Here is a 19,951-nt window from a genome sequence, read left to right as displayed (position 1 = left end):
TTTTAACCACCCAGCGAGTCGTCGGCCCAAGCTCGTACCGGGAGTATCCTTTCCAAATGCTGCTTCATATTCCCTGTCCATCCGATAAGAGAATGCTGAGGTTACACCATTCAGTCTTTTACTGGAAGTAATTCGCATCGGTCTAGGTTGCGCATGAACGTTTCTTTGGAATTGGATTGTTTCTCTCAGGGCAGAGTCCCTCCGCTGAAACCCAGAATTTCGCCGCGTCTGTCCAACCCGTAAAGAAACCAACGTGGATTTTCTCGACTCTGTCGGTAACTGGTGGTTGGCAAGCCCTTGAAGCTTTCTAGGAACGAAACAAATACAACTCCCCACGATCGATGAAACCACCATGGCAACCTTTCGATGCTGCTGTCACCGTCTAGCGAATGGTTGCAAAAATTGGAAAATGAAACGAATCTAGCCCTCGGGACGATCCTTACCCTCGAGTGGACGATTTGCATGCGGTACGGTCGGTCATCGATTGATATTTTGCATGTCAATATTGGTTGTGAATCCGCTTTGCATTGTATTACTGCGGGATCTGTTGGAGAGCCCAAACCAATAGGTAAAGTCTTATAGCAATTTCAGTGATATTAAAAAAGTCTCTTTCTTCCAAAACGCTAGAGTTCAATATCGAATATCGGTCGCATTCTCAAACTGACTAAAGTGAAAGCTTCAAATTAGAAGCAAAACGAGGTTTAAATTGGTGGAAATCAAAAGCTCGCATACTTTGATGCCCTCCTAACGGCGATGAATCGATTAATAGAGTTCTTTGGCTTGCTTACAAGCTAACATAGCCACCTTTAAGCGGAAGCTGCATTCATTCGTTTTTCCGAATCGTTTTCAGCAAACAAAGTACGCGATTGTGCATGTCCATCAAGTTCCCATCAGTGCAGACCGATGCTGCTCTAACGTCAGCACCAGCGTAAATCTAACTCTCAAAGTAAACGAACGCAATGTACGGAGGCAAAATTCCTACATATCCGTCGTACCTGCCAAGTGGATATCGTGCAGACGTCACTTCCATTCGTTTGGAAACAACGGTGAGCAATCAGGATCCTCGCAACAGCGGAAAGTGAGTCACGTTGATGAGTTTTCTCCGGGAAAACCTACTCGGCGTCTCACCGGTTCCATATTCTGAGAGTTCTTTTAACGACCCTGTTGGCGCACCGTCATGACCAGTTTTTGAGACTTTCAATAAGCAAACCCACGACTTAACAACGGACGGTTTCTTCGATAGAGAAACACCGAGAAGGAACCACATTAAAGTTAAATACACCGACGTAATGGCAAACAACAATTGCGTTTCTTTGCGTACAAATTGGTTTTCATTGAACGGAACATTTTGGCCGCCGTTTTATCTTTCGGCTACTTAATTTCCCTAGGACATTACCTCGTCCCAGTTGGAGATCGTTTGATGCTATCGTGGTTACTACGAGAAGCAATTCCGTCCGGCACGTTAACCTACGACTGACCATCTTACGCCCATCGGTTCCGGTTGGAAGCAAACACACAATTTCGTTTTGTATTAATTCCCTCGGAAAAGAACGATTCGGCGGCTAGGACAATGCAGTCCACTCTACAAGATTGGATAGAGTGCGTTCAGCAGAAGCGGGTTTTATTTGGCCCGATTCCTTCTACTCCACCTGCTCTATTTTGTTGTTCCAGCAAACATTGGCAACAAGGTTTCTTTCCAGGAATGCCTTCTGGAAGTTGTCCTCCGATTCCACACAGTCGCACGGATACACATATCATTACTTAGGCAAACAACAGCCGCATCCAACCTTTCTTCAATTTTAAGGACACAACACCCCCCCGTCGTGTGATTCAAAATAAACACGCAAATCTGCAATCTGCCTTCCGTTCCATCAACTTCCGACGTGCTAGGACTTGGGCAAACAAGTCTCATCCGTAACGTTAGAAAAGCTACTACCCCTTAAAAATAAATCAACATCGCCGAGTCCTCGGCCAATCGTGTGTGACTAAACGCCAACATCCAATTCTGCGAATTGTACAAGCGGTCAAAAATTCATCGGATCGCCTTCTCGACCTAACTTGGTCGGCGTGGCACGCGGCAAAGAAAAATCGATTTGAATGACGTTTCTTTCCGGACCCTCAATCGATAAGAGCCCGTAACCGTAATGTTCCCTTTTTTTACCTTTTTAGCCGTCCCGTTCTGGGTAGGAAGATACAGAAGAGACCTGAAGTTGGGCGGACTTAACCCTGCAGGGTGAATTAAAGGCAAAATGGGAAGTAAATCGAACGGACCAAGTTCCTCAAACGGTATCCATGGCAAGGGTGGACTCGCTCGTTCAATTGAACCACGAAATCGAACGGTCTGAACATGTCAATGGGGAATTGAAATTTAACTGGGCCGGGGTGGACGGGGTGACATTTTCGTTTATCTCATCGAATTCCGGAGCAGCTTGGGGACAGTTTAAAATGGAAAGGGGTTATATTTAGGAGTTGTTTAACATCGCTGTCCAGAAATAGAGGAATATTTTGGGATGATAAGGTGCGGATATGCCTTGCTCGAGTACCCCCGGTACCGTTATCACCCCGGGGCCATTTTGATGCGCTTGACAAATTGTTAAGTGGTAGATAGAATTCCGAAGCGCTCCCTAAAGAACCGAACGGATGTAAGTGACGGAAGCGAAATTTTCTCGCAATGCTCGAAGCCTTCGTTTGTCGTACATCCAACCACGCACTTTTCGCCCCCACAATCCGTCCCAATTTATAGCCGTACGCTTGGCGGACATCAAAAGTTACATTTTGCAGCCGCGATTTATCAAACACAACGCGAGGCGCCGTTACGCTCGAACCATGATTCACGTCCCGCTCTGACCAAATTAATGAGCGCCAACAAATCCGAGTGTTTGTGTTCTTTGATGTCTGCTCGAGGAAAGGTTTTTTGTTGCGGGAGTTTATTTATTTTTGGATGTTTGTTTTGTGCCTCCACATCGATTTTCTTGACGTCTGGCGTACAACCAAAGGCTTTTCTTTGGCTTGCAGCGGGACAGGAAAAATGATTATTGATTTCAACTCCACGGAGCAGAAGCGATACAAATGGCATTCCTTCGTGTTTTAATCCATTAGCTTGACGTGTTTTATCATTTCCCAAAAAAAAAACGTCTCGTTGGAATCTCTTTTCTTTCGGTTAGTAGAATTGTGAAGGTATTTATCGTGTCACAAAAAAGATTATTTTCATTTTTGCGTTTAATCCCTTTTATGATACAAAAACCACCTCGAAGGATTACTTACGCGTTATTATTCCGTTTAATTCCGGGTACCTTTTACCTGCTGAAAAGGTGTCAGTACACGGTGCTATGAATCGGAAAGCGGTGATGGGACTCAAATGTTGCCCATTCGAAGGGCACGATGGTTTCTGGGAGGGTTTTATATTGAATTATTCTCGGCTTAAATCGATCCGCCCCATCAACACCCAACCCCACGGGTTTGCGGAATAATGTTGGTCCTTGCTGTAAAGCAGAGTGTTGGGTTCCTAAAAATAAAACCGAACGTGTTGGATTTCAGCTGGCCAGACCCAAAACGCTTGTGTTTTCCGTCGTTGTTGACCGCTTTTTCGTTAAACAAAGTCACACGAAAAAGAGAAGAAAAAAGCAGTCCACCAGTGCAGTGTGACATGGAATGAAAAGAAAAATAATAAAAGTATACCACAAACAATTTCATTGTTTGGAAAAAAAAAACGTAAAAGAGATACCAAAACATCGAGTGGTGCAGAAAAAGTTGCTACAAAAAGGACAAACGGACCAACGGCAACCAATCGACCGTGGCGATGTAGAAAATGTGGGGATCAAAATTTGGCACCCATCCCACCCAACCCAAGCCAAGCTCGATAAGTAACGGTAATCCAGGCCGGAAAAACGGGCCCCGACCGGGCGTAGGTTCACCAGACGACCATTTATGTCATCGGTTTAATATGTCCACAATTGAGGAGCGTTTGTCGGGGGGTGGGAAGCGTGCGGGTGTACATGTAAACCGGTGCCAGGGATATGTGTATATTACCAGCATATCGTTAAAGGCCACGGGGCAGCTTAGAACGGCACAAATAAAAGGCAACGGCCTGGACCGACGCAATAAAAGCCAGCATGGCGCAGAGTAATCGAATTTTCCGTTAACCTCACTTTTAAAGCGATACTATTTTATTCCCGTTTTTTTTTTTTGCGACCTCCACGTTTCCGCTCGAGCGCCGCATGATGGATCACTTTGTCGGCAAGTTTAAAGAATCCATGTTTTCTCGTGCCCCCCACCCCTCCACACCCCTAAGACGTGTACGAAAATGGATCACTTCCTTGCGTTGGCTACACTTTTGACCCAAACTGTCCGATAAATGTCACTCGTCGTGTCAAGCCATACATCCTTACTGGATTATTGTTACATTGAATCATTTTGGACACATGGTGGCTTTCCCGCTGCTTAACAGAGTTTCCCGAAAAATACTCTTCGGAGCTTCTTACAGCTGTTATCGATGGAGTAACAAGCGGAATGAAGGCGAGCTGTCTCATTTAATTTTACGACCAACTCATGTTTGTCACTCTTTCCGATCCATTTCCATTCCATGTGCTCTGGTTTTTTTTTTCGGCCCGTTGTTGGAAGCGAAGGGAAAACTTTTTATCACCCCAATCAGAAGAAGAGGCCGCACAAAAAAAAAAAACGGCCATGCCATAAAATTAGGACCGCACGTTCCAGCAGCTGGTTTTGCCAATACATCGAGTGGATTATTAATAAAACACTAACGGTGGTTCGACAGGGCGCCAGCTGGCCTCGGCTTCGGGCCTACGCATTTAAGTTCGCTAATGGACCAGCGTGTACGGAATGCTGTACAGAAACAAACTTCCATCCCCAAACACAAACACACACACACACACACAAAACTGTGGAAAACAGCCAGATACAGTCTCGTCCCACCAGACAGCGGATGGCGAACATCTGGCGTAAGGGAAAAGGATCCGCGCGGGGAGTAAAGAGTTTCTTGTTTGCTTGTCTGAGTTTTCCGCTGGCAATCGATATTTGTGGTGCAAAATTAAAATAATATAGGAAAAGTTTTCACCGCCACGTCGGAGCGGCTGCTCTTCGCAACAGGAAAGCACACCGAAGCCAAAGTTCCTTATTACCGGCGGTGATGGTCTTACCGGGGAAAAATCCTTTTAAAATCCCGTCCGCTGTCGATTGAGCCGTACGTAAAGGTAAACATAAAATTCTTTACATAGGATGCGCTAACGAGCGTGTGGTGAAATATAATATTCATAGCACGACACCCATGTTTCTTCTCGTCCGTAAAAAAAAAACGAAACCCCCACATCTCGTAGATAACTTTATCCACGCTCCGTCAAAAAGGGGTTCCCGGTGTCCCCAGGTCCTGGTTCTCGGAATGTTCCTCCATGGGGGGTGGCACATGGTCGCTAGCAATTTTCTTTTTTTCCTTTCCATTTCGTTTTTTTGCTACAAGGATTTCCCGCAACAAAATCCACCGAGCGGTGGAAATTCGGTCTCATCAATCACCATTCAAGACCTTGTACTGTCGCTCGCGGCTTGGAAGGATCCGACTCGCTTTCCATCGCCCCCTCCCGGTGGGACGAAGCATTATGCAGCGTGAACCGAAGCGACCGGATAAGGAAATGGAACGATCTTTCCGGGAAAACCCGGTTTGGGCTGCGGTTTAGGTGCAAATGGTAGAGTAATATTATGAAAACCTTTCTCACTTGGTGACGACCTTGCCGCTATTGTCACCGGCTTTTCCAAATGCGGACGGAACGAATAACATGTGTGTGTGTGTATGTGGACGAGGAGAGAATGAAGAGGGGGCTGGAAAAATGGTGTGTTTGGGTGTAAAAATCGACTCATGGGAACTGCGGTGGTTCAGGTGGATTACCTTTCCCAAATGACAGTTCCGTTCGGTGTTTCTAACTTGACTTCGTGGGGAAAGTTTTAACACGCAACGATTTTCCGCAAGCCAGCCGAACCTTATGTATGAACTAAAGGTTTCTTATTACCCTGATTTAAAAAAAAAAACCAGCACGCTTCTATGCTATGCTAATTCGGACCGGTGACGGTAACAATCCTTTCAATAGCTCTTTGTTTTCATACGATGAAGAATTGCTCTTTTCCTCAGAAAACCTGAAGAACTCCTCCACACTTTGTTATTATACAAAGATGAGTTGTTTTGTTCCTCGGAGAACCTCGTGGGGAACCTGCCTTCATTATCTGATCATTAAGTAAAAGGAAAGGGAGGAAAAGAACTGAATGAAGAAACAAAACAATTTCTGTTTCACATTTTTTGCAAAGTTTACGCCAACAACGCTCAACGCTTCACCAGGAAAACTGTTTCACTCTATTCCCGGGGAAGCTTTTTTAACACCTGCAAGTTTTGTGGAGTCTTTTTTAAAGATCACCTGCTCCAGGTATGGGTGAGAAGCGCCAATAAATATTAACCATTGCAATATTCGTGCATCCGTCAGATTTCGCTAGCATTTTTCTTCACCACTTTTCCGCTTAGTGCGATTCTTTGGTGAAAAAACTTTTTGACCCCGTATCGCATCCCGATGCCAATGGTACGATGGGGGCGAACTCGAAAATCAAATAAATAAACACGAAATAAACGGCTGAAAGAAGAGCTCAGGTTAAATGGGAAGGTAAACTGTTGATTCGAGACATTTTGAGTTTTACAACGGAATGAAATAAGTGAGGAGGGGGCTTTTTTCCTGGAATCGCACGCACCATCGCCCATGTACTAAAGCATGAAGAAAACTTGGCCTTTCCTTAAGAAAAGTTGAAGATGGCTAAGGCGGCAAAAGTTTTGCAAATCATTTTTTATTTTTAGGAAAATAAACCGAACGGCAGGAGGAAACTGATTTATAATATCGTTAAACTGTTTTATTTTGCCCCTTAATTTTTCCTTTTTTGCATATATTAAAAGTTATAAATCGTTGATTGAGGATACTGTTAAAATTTCACGAGATGTTATTCACTAACGCTCAACCAAAATGTCGTTACTACTTCAGATAACCGATTGATCGGTATTTACAAAAAAACACACACACACAATTACGCACATTTCATACATATTTCCTATACTGTAAATAGAAACCCACTTGATATAAAACAAAGAAAAACACAAGTCAAATCAACCAAATACCAAAAACCAAAGTGATCGAACATGAAAAGGTAGATAATTTAAAAAGAACCCATTAGAACTGTTGGGCCGCTTTCACATGGGTATGTCTTTTAAGAAACATAAAGCTAAGCGAAATTAAACGGTTATCAGTCGATCCGCGGCAGAGAGGAAAATGATGTCCTCGAAATTCTCCAAGGAAGCGTTTAGTAATTTGTTCCAGCTGTTGATTACTTATTTATTACTCAAATTTTTCCAAATGCTCTCGTACAAGTAACGCTATAAGGTGCTTGAAGTAATCATTAGCTGACCATTTAACTAAAAAAGTTAAATATTTCTTGTACGATTTTTGCCTGGTTACATTCTATTCATTATTTCTGACCACGTTATTCTTCAACAAACGAGTCGTTCCAATTTGCCAGTCTACGGTGGACGGCTAAATTTTGCTCAAACTTGTTGTCCCTCGAGCATGATTTGCCTTTTTATTTTGTTTGGGACGTGGAATTTGCTGACAGAAAAACGACCAAAACTCGTGAAAAAATTTGGAATCCCGCGGAAGACAATTAACATACAAAAACAAAGCACAAACCTAAATGTAAAGTCATATTTGGGTTATAAATTTCTGTTTCTGATGCTCTAAATTAGAAAGAAAAACATACTATAGTATTTAGCTTTACATCTTCTTCCATCAAGCCACTGCGACACACAACGGTTTAGGAAAGTAATGATAAACGAATAACTAACCCCCTCAAAGCAAACAAATACCATCCAGAGTTTTCTAACGAGGTTAAAGCTTAGTTCAAGTGAACAGACCAGTGATTATGAATTGGAAAATAAATAGCTAGTGAATCGTATGGCACGGCTTTAACTAATTGAGAGAGACTTTTAAGATTGTGCAGGACTAGGAAGGACTATAAAGCAATGGGCAAGGTATCGTCGAAAGGGCAGTGTTATTAAGACGATGAACAATTAAGAAACGTCCTGTTAGAAAGATAGAACGAAATGTAAAGTAATAAAGTGCGGTGAACTGGCCAAAACTGTGCTGCGAAAGCGTGTGAAACGAGCGGGAAAGAATAGTTGATGGTAGATTGAAGTAAATGATTAGTTGGAAAGGTCCGAAGCTTAAAAAAAGCGATACCAAAAAAGAGATTCCTAAAATAAGAACCATCGCAACAAAACGTACCAAAATAATAAAGCAAATCATCTAACAACAAAAAAGGGAAAGCTGCGGTGAACGAAGGTCCCGCACTTTTCTGGCTGAATTAAAAGAGCAAAGAATCACTTTCCGATGGGTAAACAAACTTCAACCCAAGTCCAAATCCCAAACCCCCCCGTCAGGCACACGACTCGTTCGCATCTCGGTGATCATTATTTCAGAATTTTGTTCCTTCTTGAAAACCAAAAAAAAAAAGCGAGAAACCCTTCTTAGCAATAATAACAATTATCATAACGGCGATCATTATTATGCAGATAAGGCGAGACGGAAAGGTTTGAACGAGCTCGTCTACAAACACGCTGCGTGATAGATTAGGGATTCCAATTTCGGAGATAAACCGGCGAACGTCTGGGGTCGTGAAAAAAATTAAAAAACGAATGTCGTTTAATAAAGTGACTGGAGTAATAGCGATCGATACAGTTACGTAGGGAGAGCATGAGGAAATAAAGCATTGCACATTGAAGGTCAATGAATGAACAAGAACAAGCATAGAAAACATACCGAAAACGATATAAAAAAAATCCACAGTGCCTTGTTTGCACCATAAGCTTTTTACGCAATCATGTCGCGCCGAATCGTCCTTGGAAGCGCTTTCCGAATTGCGTGCTTTTCCGTTGTCAGTGTTAGCTGGATAAGTTCGACAAATGTTATTAGTTTATGCGTATAGGAAAGTAGCTCTTATACGGCGTAATGTAAGTTCAGCTGCTTTTGCAAGTTTGGCCAAAGTATTTAATTATGTGTACGTGTGTATACTAGTAAAGAGAAGAGTAGTAAAATAAGAAAGAAATTCCGTCAAGCCACTGACGCTCCAAGACGCTGGTTGTACGAGCTGGGTGTAGTGAATTTTCATATGACTTTATCTTTTAAAGCAGATTAGATGGATTAGCTCCCACACGGTTTGATGTTGAAGGATAACAACAGTGCATATCGCGATAGAAATTTTTAAATCAAACTAAGTTACTTTGCTCTGCTTGCTGATGCAACGGATACACTGTGTGGTTCCAGCGGAGCTGTGTAGAAAGTCCTGGATGGATGGTAGATGGAGAACGTAACAATAATATTTAACTACAACCACGAACTCCCAAATCAGCAGTAACTCTAAGAAGCAGACGCTACAGCAACCCTCTCAAGTGGTCTAACTTTACTCCTTACGGCCGTTTTGTTCGCAAGAATGTATCCTTATGGCTCAAGTGGAAAGCTGTTTTCCTATTGGATATAGAATAAGGAGTAGAAATATCAACTGATAGCAATTGGCAAGCAGTGAAACTGCGGACAACCAAATATATCGCTTAGTTAGTTTTCTAATGGCGCGGCAACGAGGTGACAATTAAAACCAGATAAACGCATGTAAAATAGTGTTAATTTTTCAGCAGTTATTTAGAACCTTGGAGTGTTTTCTCTGCTTTTCATCATTCGTAACAAAAATTAACGTAACACGGCCAATGCCTAGCATTGTCTCAATAACTAGAGAACCCGATAGCAGCAGTCCAACGGAGCTACAGTACACTGTACACTAACGTCTCTTCAAAGAACTTTAAAAAATTGCAGCAAGGAAATATTTAAAACCTAATGGAACAAACTAGACATTCGATAGGTTTTCGATAGAAAAACTGGATGTAAAAGAAACACACACAAACACAGACTCAAAAATCACAGTAGGGCAGATGGGCTTAAAATAAAGACAAATTGCAACATTCTGTCTTTACAACTCAACCTAAATGAAGCTTTATTGTTTTTTTAACTGGAAATTTTCACATTGACAGTGGGAAGCATAATAAAAAATCAGCTAAATCAACGTAGAGATAAGATTTGAATAAACATCTGCGAAACAAACTGCGAGCGATCAATGCGACGGTACCGTGGGTTGATGAAAATGGTAAAATATTATCTAACCTTACGCCGATGCGTATGCTTCGTGTACTCTGCAGTCAGTACATGAAACCGACAAGTGAAAAATAAATCTAAAAAAATGCATTGAAATCTTAACTAAAAAAGGTAATTAACAATGAAGAAAAAAGAAGTAAAATAATGTGGGAAATAAAATTTCTCTTCTTCCTGAAATAACATTGTTTCTTTCGTTTAATATTTCATTTCAAATTTGTGAAAGAAAATATACAGCCTCAGTACGAACTTCGATCGAGTTGATCCGATTGAATTGAGCTGTCAATTTTCATTCTCGTCAAAGGTATCGATCCTTTGACTGGCGCTAAATTACAACAACCGAATTTATACCTACAACGATTAACTTTTGAACTACAAGACTAGCTGCAGTGTTTCTAGCTTTGCTCAAGTTACCTTGACCATAAGGTTGGCAGTCTAATCAAGGTTACTCGAACGAAGCAATATGTTCTTAATCAAAACATAAATAAAAATATCACGAAGCACCACACGAATATCAAAAATCGGCCCAACAGAATTAAACAACACACTCGTCGCATAGAAAATTGAACATGGCTTTAGTTCGATCGTTCCAGTGAGTATCCCTGCTAGCCAAAGCGAATCTACAATCCGTATTTACTCACTACACGTTTTACGTAACCCTCCCTAGGATTCTGTTTCCAAAGATACCGGCAATGCCTTTTTTCGCCGGCAATCTAGCAAACACCCTGACGGAAGCCACGGCCGGTGGGGCCTGGGGACTACTATCAGCACGGACAGTGATCCGCAATCAGTTTCCTCGAGCAAGGGAAACTAAACGTGTACGAGTGCATGGTTGGTGGAAAAGAATATCCACCCTCCCTGGCCGACGGGTGCTTATGCGTAAAATCTTGAAAGGGCGTCATGTTCTTGCACACTAGTCGCATGTGTTGTATATTCCGCTAAAGGATTTATCCCTTATTAAAACCTAGCCTAGTTCCACGCATGGTGCAACATTGTAAAAATGCTTTGCATCAAAGTAATGTTCCAGTTTTTTTTTTTTTTTATTCAACGATGACATTTGTTAGATGACAACATGATGTAAACAATAACAACAGAACCGTCATGTTTTGTATAGATCCAACATTTCATTTCCATACCAGAAAGTGTTGAAAAACGATGCCATTTACTTCAATATGATCAACGACGAATATTTTTTTGAGATAACAGTCCCGAATTTGGCAACCTGTTGTCGAATATGTTTGTCTAATCAAACCAAGTGGAACATTCAGGACGATTATCTGCAATGCGCGGATATCATTACGCTCGCCGAGGCAATAAAAGCCATCGCAAATATTACGGTAAGGTATAAAATCACTAAAAGCGCCCACACAAACAATTACTAGGAAATTGCATACAATATATTTCTAGATTGAAACAAATGAAAACATGTCCAACAACCTCTGTGAGCTGTGTTTCTCCCGGTTGAACGATGCGTACAGCTTTATTTGCGATATTCGTAAAAACAATGAGACCATCTGGACAAGATCCCTGGCCATTGCCAGCACGTCTGTCGAAGAACATACCATCACGAAGCAAGTGGCCAATCAACCCAATACGGATGAAGTGTTTGACGAAGCGTCGGATCAACCCATCCGGGACGAAGTGTCCGACAACGATGGATCCGTATTTCTAACCGAACCCATGAACGCAGTAGACCTTGTAGTGCAGGAAATAGCTCCTGCCAAACGGATGGCCGTAAAGCGCCGAAAGTTAAGTCGCCCTAAGAAAGAGCACCGGTGTAACAAGTGTGGAAAAATATTTACAAGAAAATCAAATCTCGACGATCACGAACGATTGCACGCCCAAATGAAGCCCTATCGGTGTGAATATTGCGACAAACGCTTCGTGCAGAACGGCAATTTGCGTATGCACCTTCGGATACATACAGCAGAAAAACCGTACCAATGCCAACTGTGTAACCGAAGTTTCGCGCAATCCAGTACGCTGAAAACGCACATAAAATCCCATGCGGATATTAAATCGTTTCTCTGCGGCACGTGCGACAAATCGTTCATATCCAAGTCCGATCTAGTAAAGCATAAATTATCGCACTCGGATAAAAAGGGTTTTAAGTGTGTCATTTGCCAGACAAGGTATTTTACCCAGAAAGTGCACTTGCGGTGTCATCTGGAAAGGATACATAAGTTGTTCAACCACCAATCGTTGCTTTTAGATGGTACGTTGCGTGTTGCGCAACAAATGGAATAGAAATGGTTTCATCAATAAAAATAAACTTCACAAAGATTAAAAGAAATATTTACAAATTTATCGTAACACCAAAAATAGTTTCATCGAAAGAAAGTAGAATAACAATCCTTATAATTTCGGATCATGAAATTATGAATGCTTTGCAATCGAGCGGTCGGTGAAATACAAACACGTAACACACACAAATGAACACCTTATCCGATCCTTTATCTTAACCTCTGTGTATTGTTTCTCTTCATATCAGTTACGATTAAATTACAAAACTCCTACTGGCGGCAGACCCGGAAAGGACACCGGTGCAGGCTCAGAGATAGAATCGGAGTTTAGTGCCGGCGTGCCATAACCGTTTTTTCGCTCAACGCTCCTGCTTTTACTTCTTCTTGGGCGGTTGCTGTTTCTTCTCCTTCTTGGCCGCGCTAGCCTCACCCTTGGGCGCTGCCTCAGGCTTTCGCTTCGGCGCTTCCTTCTTCGCCGCCGCGGGCGCATCCTTGGCGGGCTTCTTCTCAGCCGCAGTCTTCTTACCCTCGGTCTTCGGGGCCGACTTCTTGTCAGCCTTCTTGGCGTCCGGCTTAGCGCCCTCCTTCTTGCCACCGGCTGCTGCTGCTGCCGGCTTCTTCACCTCCTTCTTGCCGGCAGCATCCTTCTTGACGTCCTTCTTAGCAGCGGCATCCTTCTTGCTGGAATCCTTCTTGGCGGCATCCTTCTTGGAGGCATCCTTCTTCGGCTCAGCACCGTCCTTCTTGGAAGCCTCCTTCTTGGCGGCAGCTTCCTTCTTCTTGGCAGCCGCCAGCTCCTTCTTGTCCTTCTCGGACGTTAGGGAGCTGCGCGAGTCGCGCATCGACGACAGGCGGGAACGGCGGCGCACGCGCTCCTGACGACGGCGCAGGGTTATGATGCGGGCGTACTCAACCTCGGCCTCGCGGCGTGCCTCCGAACGGCGTTTCTTCACCAGCAGACGGTGTCTCTTGCGCTGCAGCACGACTGGCGTGATCAGGCGCTGGATCTTCGGTGCCTTGTGGCGCGGCTTCTTGCCATCCTTGGCGGCCAGCGGGCGCTTCACCACGAACTGACGCACATCGTCCTCCTTGGTCAGGTTGTACAGCTTGCGGATGTTGTTAGCGCGCTTCGGTCCGAGCCGACGCAGCACATGCGTATCGGTCAGTCCGGGAATGTCTTTCTCGCCCTTGCGGACAATGATCAGAGCCAGAGCCGACAGATTCTGATCGACGATGCAACCGCGAACCGACTTGCGCTTACGCTCTCCAGTGCGACGGGGACGATAGCATGAATGTCCCTTCTTCAGCAGCAGACGAACACGGGCTAGAATTAAGCAGAGAAACGGTGATGAAATACACTGAAACACGTACGAAAGAGACCACCCACCAAAAGGGGTACTTACTGTTGGTCAGCACGCCCTGCTTCATCGGGAAACCCTGCTTGTCGTTGCCCCCGGCAATCTTCAGCACGTAACCCTTCCATTCATCGCCTAGAGGATCAGCAGAGACCTCAGCGCCCATGCGCTTGTCGAAGAAGAAACGCAGGCTATGATCATCCGAGGGGATGTCAAACGTCTTTTGGGCTCCCGTTGCGGGAAACGATACGTTCAGCTGGGAATCAAGTTGTAAAGGAAAAAAATGGTTGTATTATTCAGCATTATGTTGCGTTGCACTATGCGCGAAATCACAACTAAACATAGCATTCGTAGCTCGCTCCCGGGTCGAGGCACCGGATTGCATGTTCGCTTGTCCACATTCCATACACACACGACCGGGTTCCGACTGTCAAATATCCCAAGAACGACAACGAAACACATCAAACACGCGCTGGCCAAATCATTTCCTTATTTGCGCTTCCAAAATGGTAAATTCAATCACTTTTCCATCAAATTGCCACTCCTGATACTAACTCACACTCCGAGCAGTACATTATGGTAGGATTTTTACATTAATTCGGCGTAAAATGCCTGCAATTCGGTCGTACCTTCATTTTACACGTCTATTCCCATACACTCCAGAAGAGTAAAAAGGCTGTCAAAATGAACGGATTCGGCCAAGCTAGACTGCTACAGTCAACTTCCGTTTTCCGTCTACTTGACGTTTACGAATCTGTCAGCTGTCAGTACAAAAGTGAGTGCGGTCGATGCTTGACCATACGATTTCGTCGACTTTTTATTTTTACGAAGACCGGCAAACACATTTTTTACAAACAGTTTATGCGACGATTTAATATACTTTCAATACATAAAGTAATTGGGGGGATCCGCGACAGCCGGGCGGTAGCACCCTTAGATCGCCCCATGAGCGCCGGGGCTCACCACCTCGACGGCGTGGGTTCGAATCCCAACCGAGACCGGACCCCTCCCCTGTACGAGAGGACTGACTATCCACGTACAACAGGGAAACAAGTCTCGTAAGCCCTTAAAGGGCAGGCATGACCAAGAAGAAGAAGAAGAAGACATAAAGTAATTATTTCATTACAGATCGATTTGATAATGGTACGAAACATCATTCAATCTTCATACATTCCAGATGTACATCAATCTTCCACCACTTAGTAAATAACATTTAATGGTACATGTGGTAGAGAGTTTCAGCCTAAATAGGTAATATTGGAACGGGTAAAGACAAATTTCGGAAATATACACAATATACAGAACATGAAAACTTTGAAACCTAAAACACATCTAAATTCTTTATTACGGAAATAAGCTCTACATACAATAAGATGATTGAGCGATAGTTACTATGAAAACCCACAAGTTAGTGAAATAAGGTTAATCGCTCTTCAAGTAACGCTTCATGACAGTGAACTCCTGCACTTTTTTGGACTTGTTCGTCTTCTTATCCTCTTTCGATTCTGCGGATCCTGGTTTTTCTTTGTTTTTGAATGATTTTATCTTCTTTTTAACGCTCACACTTTCCGCCACTGTGGTTTGCTCATCAGACTGATCGGTGTTACCTTTCTTAAATTCCATACCCAAATCAATGGCTATTTCATTTTCTCCAACCATTTTTATCTCTTTGATCGACGTTTTTACATGCTGTGCAGTATTATCACCTTCAGCGACATGCTGTGCAGTATTATCACCTTCATCGTCATCATCATCACTTGAACTCTCTGCTTTTTTTTCGGCCTTCTCACGGTTTTCCTGTTCTTGCTTTTTGTTATCAAAGTAGTGTTCCACTTTGTAGAACCCGTCTTCCGTATCGATCTTATAGCGATACCGAGAGCATCCCGGTTTCGGTTTAATTTCGTGAGTAAAGTTTAGATGCTTGGAAAGAAGCCAGCCGGAACCAAATCCTGCTTCACAAAGGTGACACGCGTAATGAGGCGGTGGAAGGTGGTAATGTTTGATAATGTGCTGTGAATAAAATACCGAAACAAAAGAATGGAATGAGTTAGCGTATTTCACGTCTCACGCTGGAGTTCCTTGGACTTACGAGCTTGAGTGAACTTTCACTCCGGAACGTTGCGTTACAGCCGAACTCGTCACACCGGTACATACGCACCGTTGAATGTCTATTCATATGCTTTTTCAACTCCGACGCAGTGTACGTCCGATATTCGCACTGCGTACATGCCATCGGACGCAACTTCAAATGTATTCGATTTAAATGCATTATCATTTGACTTGGTGCCGTGAACTTTCTTGGACACCTCGGGCACGACACGTGGTATGAATGGATGTCGGCATGGTTGTTGAGCAGGCGCTCAGTGGTAAAGAATTTATTGCATTCTTCACATTTGAACTTGCGATCTGTAAATTGAAAGGTGGTATTGTTGTTACACAAACGATAATCACATGAGCTTGCACGAAATACTTACATCGCAGATCAACTTGTCGAAAGCAATGATTTCTATACATTACCCGCTCAAAAAACATTGTACCACAATTAAAGCACGCGACTTCCCTTTGTTTTGTGTGCTTCCTCAAATGCCTCAAGCCAATAGCAAGTTTGGTTAAAGAAAACGTGCAGAGTGCCCACATACAGGCAACTGGTTCCGGTAGAGATTTTTTGCCGGGCGTCGCCTTATCGTACAAGTGGTGCGCTACATGATAGTTAAACTCCATAATTTTATCGAATTTCTGTCCACAACTTTTCCACTCGCAGGTGTAGCTTAACGGAATTTTGCTAATATCGTTTCGAGTCCCGCTGTCGTAGTTACATTTGGGAAAATTTGCCAACATACTCAAGCTGGCACCGTGAACCTTCAGCTTCGTGTGGTAGGCGTGTACGTGCACATGAGAGTTGAAAATCGACTTATCGTTACTAATAAAGCAGCACAGATCCCAGCTGCATGCAAATACATTGTTGTCTTTCTCGGTCTCCTCCGCGTGCATTTCAACATGCTGGAAATATCTGTGGTCCTTCCCGGTCATAAAAACACACTTCTTCCACTCGCATTCGTACTTGAAACTTTTCCTTTTTTCGTCTTCGCTCAGTGTACTCAACTGCTGCCTGAAGTTGCTCTGGAACGTTAAACATCCTCATTAGCGTCGTTTGGCACGGCTTGGACAACTAACAAAAGAATACTTACCATTATAGAGTCAACCCATAATTGGTTTATCTGGTCTTCATCTTCCCTTTCACCATGATCTTCATCGTCAGAGGGGGGCAAGATGACCTCCGCATTAACCCGTGATTCAATCCATTCGTCTATTCTTTTATTCAAAAACTCTTCCTCCTGCTTTACCTTTGTGGCCAGTGAGGAATGTCCTTCCTCCACAGTAGCACCCTCGGAAGGATCCAATGTCGGTTTATCTTTCTTACCCGGACTATCGTTGGTCGTGGACGACGTTGACCGTGGTCGTTTTTTTGATTTGCCCATGGTGTAAATGCCTTACAATGCTCTAAATAATGAGAGAAAATGTGCTTGCCGGTACACACGGTACAGTAACAGACGCCGAGTAGAATACCACTAAACACGCGGGACCGAATTTTTACGTAAACAACGACCTTTGACAGAATCGTGTGCTTTTCATCGATTATTGTTTTACGGTTCGTCGATTAAACAATATTATTTAAACAATTTGGTTTGAAACATTAAATTGATCCATTATTTAATATTTAACTGAAAAATGTGTGAATAAACAATAATAAACATGCTTGAGGGGAAACAAGATGAGTTATAATTTCACTTAATATGTTTAGTCGATGAACAGCATCGACTGCACTCGCAAATGTCGCCCGTTTGACGCTGTCAGCTCGACTTCCGACTTTTCCATCCGACAGCGCTTCGCATCACGACTGGCACTTGGAGTTCTTTTCCGGCTGTCACAGACGAAGAGGTAGGATGTGGTCCCTGGGAGCTGCTCAATTTTTCACAAATTTCCAAACGAGGCGCACCGACGTTCGTGCGGAAATGGTGTTGTGTAAAGTCGTGCCGCTCTTGAGCTTGACCGATAGTGGAAAACGTGGAATATGTTGCCTAACCAACACTATACTAACGTAATGTTTTCGTTGTCTTTCGCCCATCGTGTTGCATTTGGTTGCTCCGCTTCCCCTGCCCTGCCCCCGACGACATCATCGTGTGTACCTCTGGCGTATCAACTGTGGGGACGACGGCATTTAGGACGGAAACATGGCTCCGAGGTACGAAATGTGCGTCGGCCTTAGAAAAGGCCACAGGACCACCAAAATAAAGCAGCTGCAGTACCGTGGCGACCGCAAAGTCAAGGGTATCCGCCCGTCTCGACTGAAGGGTGTAAGTATTAAATGATGGCACACTGTGAGTCCCGATTGTTTCCAGAGTGAAACACAATGTTCGTTACCATGATGAAACCTCCATTAATCCATTCACAGACCGTATGCATTTCCCTACCGTCCGCAGACTGGCCAATGTTCTATTGGTCGGCTTCTGTTGGCACGGTTTGAAAAATCATACTCGATGGTTAAATTTTGGATCTGATACCTTATTTCTACTTCAGTTTTAGTTAGAGTGACTATAGTGTTGGGGAAAAGCAATAGGAATTAATGCGATTCTTCCGTTATCTAAACTTTATCCTCATATACAGATTCAAACGAAGCATACCAAATTCGTGCGCGATTTGGTCCGTGAAGTCGTTGGCCATGCTCCGTATGAGAAGCGTGGTATGGAATTGCTGAAGGTGTCGAAGGACAAGCGTGCGCTGAAGTTCCTGAAGCGACGCCTCGGCACGCACATCCGTGCTAAGAGGAAGCGTGAGGAGCTGTCCAACATTCTGGCCCATATGCGCAAGGCTGGCCACAAGTAAACATCCGTCTCCGCTATTGTCGGTGGGAAATTGTTGACGGCCGCGCGAAGATCGGATGCACGGACGAGCGTTGGATCTTCTTCTGGTGCGTGTTTGTGTAAGGATTATAACATTCTTGAAGAATAAAAGCTAAACAAGACTCCTAATAGCAGGGTTTCTTTGATTGGGAAAGAAACATGATACAACATTCAGTCAATTGTCATCAATTTCGGTATTCGGAAATAGGCGAGGCTTGCATTATATTTTCTTCCAGCATCTTTAATGTTACATCGAGCGATTAATGTTAAGATGAGATTTGTTTGTTCCGTAACGAATCCTTGTCTTTACCACAATTCCACCGAGTTTAGAGTTTAATAGTATCCAATTGATCTGGCTTTGATTCTCTCCGAAAATGGGGGTTATCTATGAGGGATTTTTTAAGCTTACGAACGGCTACGGTAACCTAGTCGTTTTTTTTTACCTTTTGTACATTGAAAAAGCAATTAAAGTACAGTTATCATCATCGCTTTATAAGTCATTCCTATTTATCAAGAAATGTATTATAAGTTTATGTTACTTGGTACGACTTGTTACCACACTCCCCTCGTGCGTGATCACTATCCAAGCAACCGTTCGTGTATTGTTCAAAGCCTGCTCGTCTAAACGATAACACAGCATGTAAGATGGAAAGCATTTCTTTCCGTAACCATCGCATGATTTGGGAAATGTGTGCTATGTGATAATGTAAACTGAATAAAACCTAATTACTGGCGGTCCACAGTTACGTTTCTTACAACTCATGTGCCTTTTGCGAGACGACCTAAACGAACCTAAAGTCAAAATTGCAAGATTTAACATCCAAAGGATAGTACGAATGCGATGCGGACAGCCAAAGGAAAATGTTTACGAAAGGACACATGAAGGACTGCAGGGACTGGACACTGTGGCGATAGGATTAAATGGTATATTGCTCTAGTGTATCTAATCGTAGACACCGTAGAAACATGTAAAAACGTTGCCAGGAATGAACGCCAACAAACACGTGGAATAATACACGCAAGAAAATATACGAGCTATTAGAGAGAAGGGTGATGGACACATGCATCATAATTTGTCGTTAACAACGGGTGGTAATGGTTTGTAATCTGGTTACGAAATCAGCGTTTTTCTATTTCGATGGTACCTGCACTGCAATGACTTTTCGGCTCCTGTTTTTCTTCAAGGAGCGTTTTTCTTCTGGTTGAAGTTCAGCATTAGA

The 19,951-nt window shown here is 43.4% G+C and overlaps 5 protein-coding genes across 5 annotated transcripts; 3 read left to right on the top strand and 2 right to left on the bottom strand.

Annotated features, from left to right (window-relative positions):
- The first annotated feature begins 10,689 nt into the window (after positions 1-10,689).
- Positions 10,690-11,245, top strand: LOC131270073 (large ribosomal subunit protein bL34m). Its single transcript, XM_058272396.1, has 2 exons — positions 10,690-10,824; positions 10,900-11,245. Exons 1-2 carry the CDS (start codon positions 10,802-10,804, stop codon positions 11,147-11,149), a joined length of 273 nt encoding a protein of 90 aa, XP_058128379.1. The 5' UTR covers positions 10,690-10,801; the 3' UTR covers positions 11,150-11,245.
- Positions 11,246-11,338: 93 nt separating this feature from the next.
- LOC131269627 (zinc finger protein 160-like) lies at positions 11,339-12,508 on the top strand. Its single transcript, XM_058272128.1, has 2 exons — positions 11,339-11,569; positions 11,640-12,508. Exons 1-2 carry the CDS (start codon positions 11,405-11,407, stop codon positions 12,477-12,479), a joined length of 1,005 nt encoding a protein of 334 aa, XP_058128111.1. The 5' UTR covers positions 11,339-11,404; the 3' UTR covers positions 12,480-12,508.
- Positions 12,509-12,665: 157 nt separating this feature from the next.
- Positions 12,666-14,557, bottom strand: LOC131269350 (small ribosomal subunit protein eS6). Its single transcript, XM_058271732.1, has 3 exons — positions 14,460-14,557; positions 13,879-14,086; positions 12,666-13,799 (listed from the first exon to the last, which is right to left on the bottom strand). The coding sequence occupies exons 1-3, from the start codon at positions 14,463-14,465 to the stop codon at positions 12,850-12,852; spliced, it is 1,164 nt and encodes a 387-aa protein (XP_058127715.1). The 5' UTR covers positions 14,466-14,557; the 3' UTR covers positions 12,666-12,849.
- Positions 14,558-15,143: 586 nt separating this feature from the next.
- Positions 15,144-17,428, bottom strand: LOC131268853 (histone H4 transcription factor). The gene is made up of 4 exons (XM_058271176.1): positions 17,019-17,428; positions 16,305-16,950; positions 15,920-16,236; positions 15,144-15,840 (listed from the first exon to the last, which is right to left on the bottom strand). Exons 1-4 carry the CDS (start codon positions 17,307-17,309, stop codon positions 15,253-15,255), a joined length of 1,842 nt encoding a protein of 613 aa, XP_058127159.1. The 5' UTR covers positions 17,310-17,428; the 3' UTR covers positions 15,144-15,252.
- A 253-nt stretch (positions 17,429-17,681) lies between these two features.
- Positions 17,682-18,860, top strand: LOC131269801 (large ribosomal subunit protein eL36). Its single transcript, XM_058272358.1, has 3 exons — positions 17,682-17,769; positions 18,054-18,185; positions 18,496-18,860. Exons 2-3 carry the CDS (start codon positions 18,063-18,065, stop codon positions 18,712-18,714), a joined length of 342 nt encoding a protein of 113 aa, XP_058128341.1. The 5' UTR covers positions 17,682-17,769; positions 18,054-18,062; the 3' UTR covers positions 18,715-18,860.
- Positions 18,861-19,951: the final 1,091 nt, after the last annotated feature.

This window comes from Anopheles coustani, chromosome 3 (genome assembly GCF_943734705.1).
Source record: "Anopheles coustani chromosome 3, idAnoCousDA_361_x.2, whole genome shotgun sequence".
Taxonomy (NCBI): domain Eukaryota; kingdom Metazoa; phylum Arthropoda; class Insecta; order Diptera; family Culicidae; genus Anopheles; species Anopheles coustani.
Note: the sequence above shows the minus strand (reverse complement) of the source record. Positions and strands in the feature narration are given on the sequence as shown.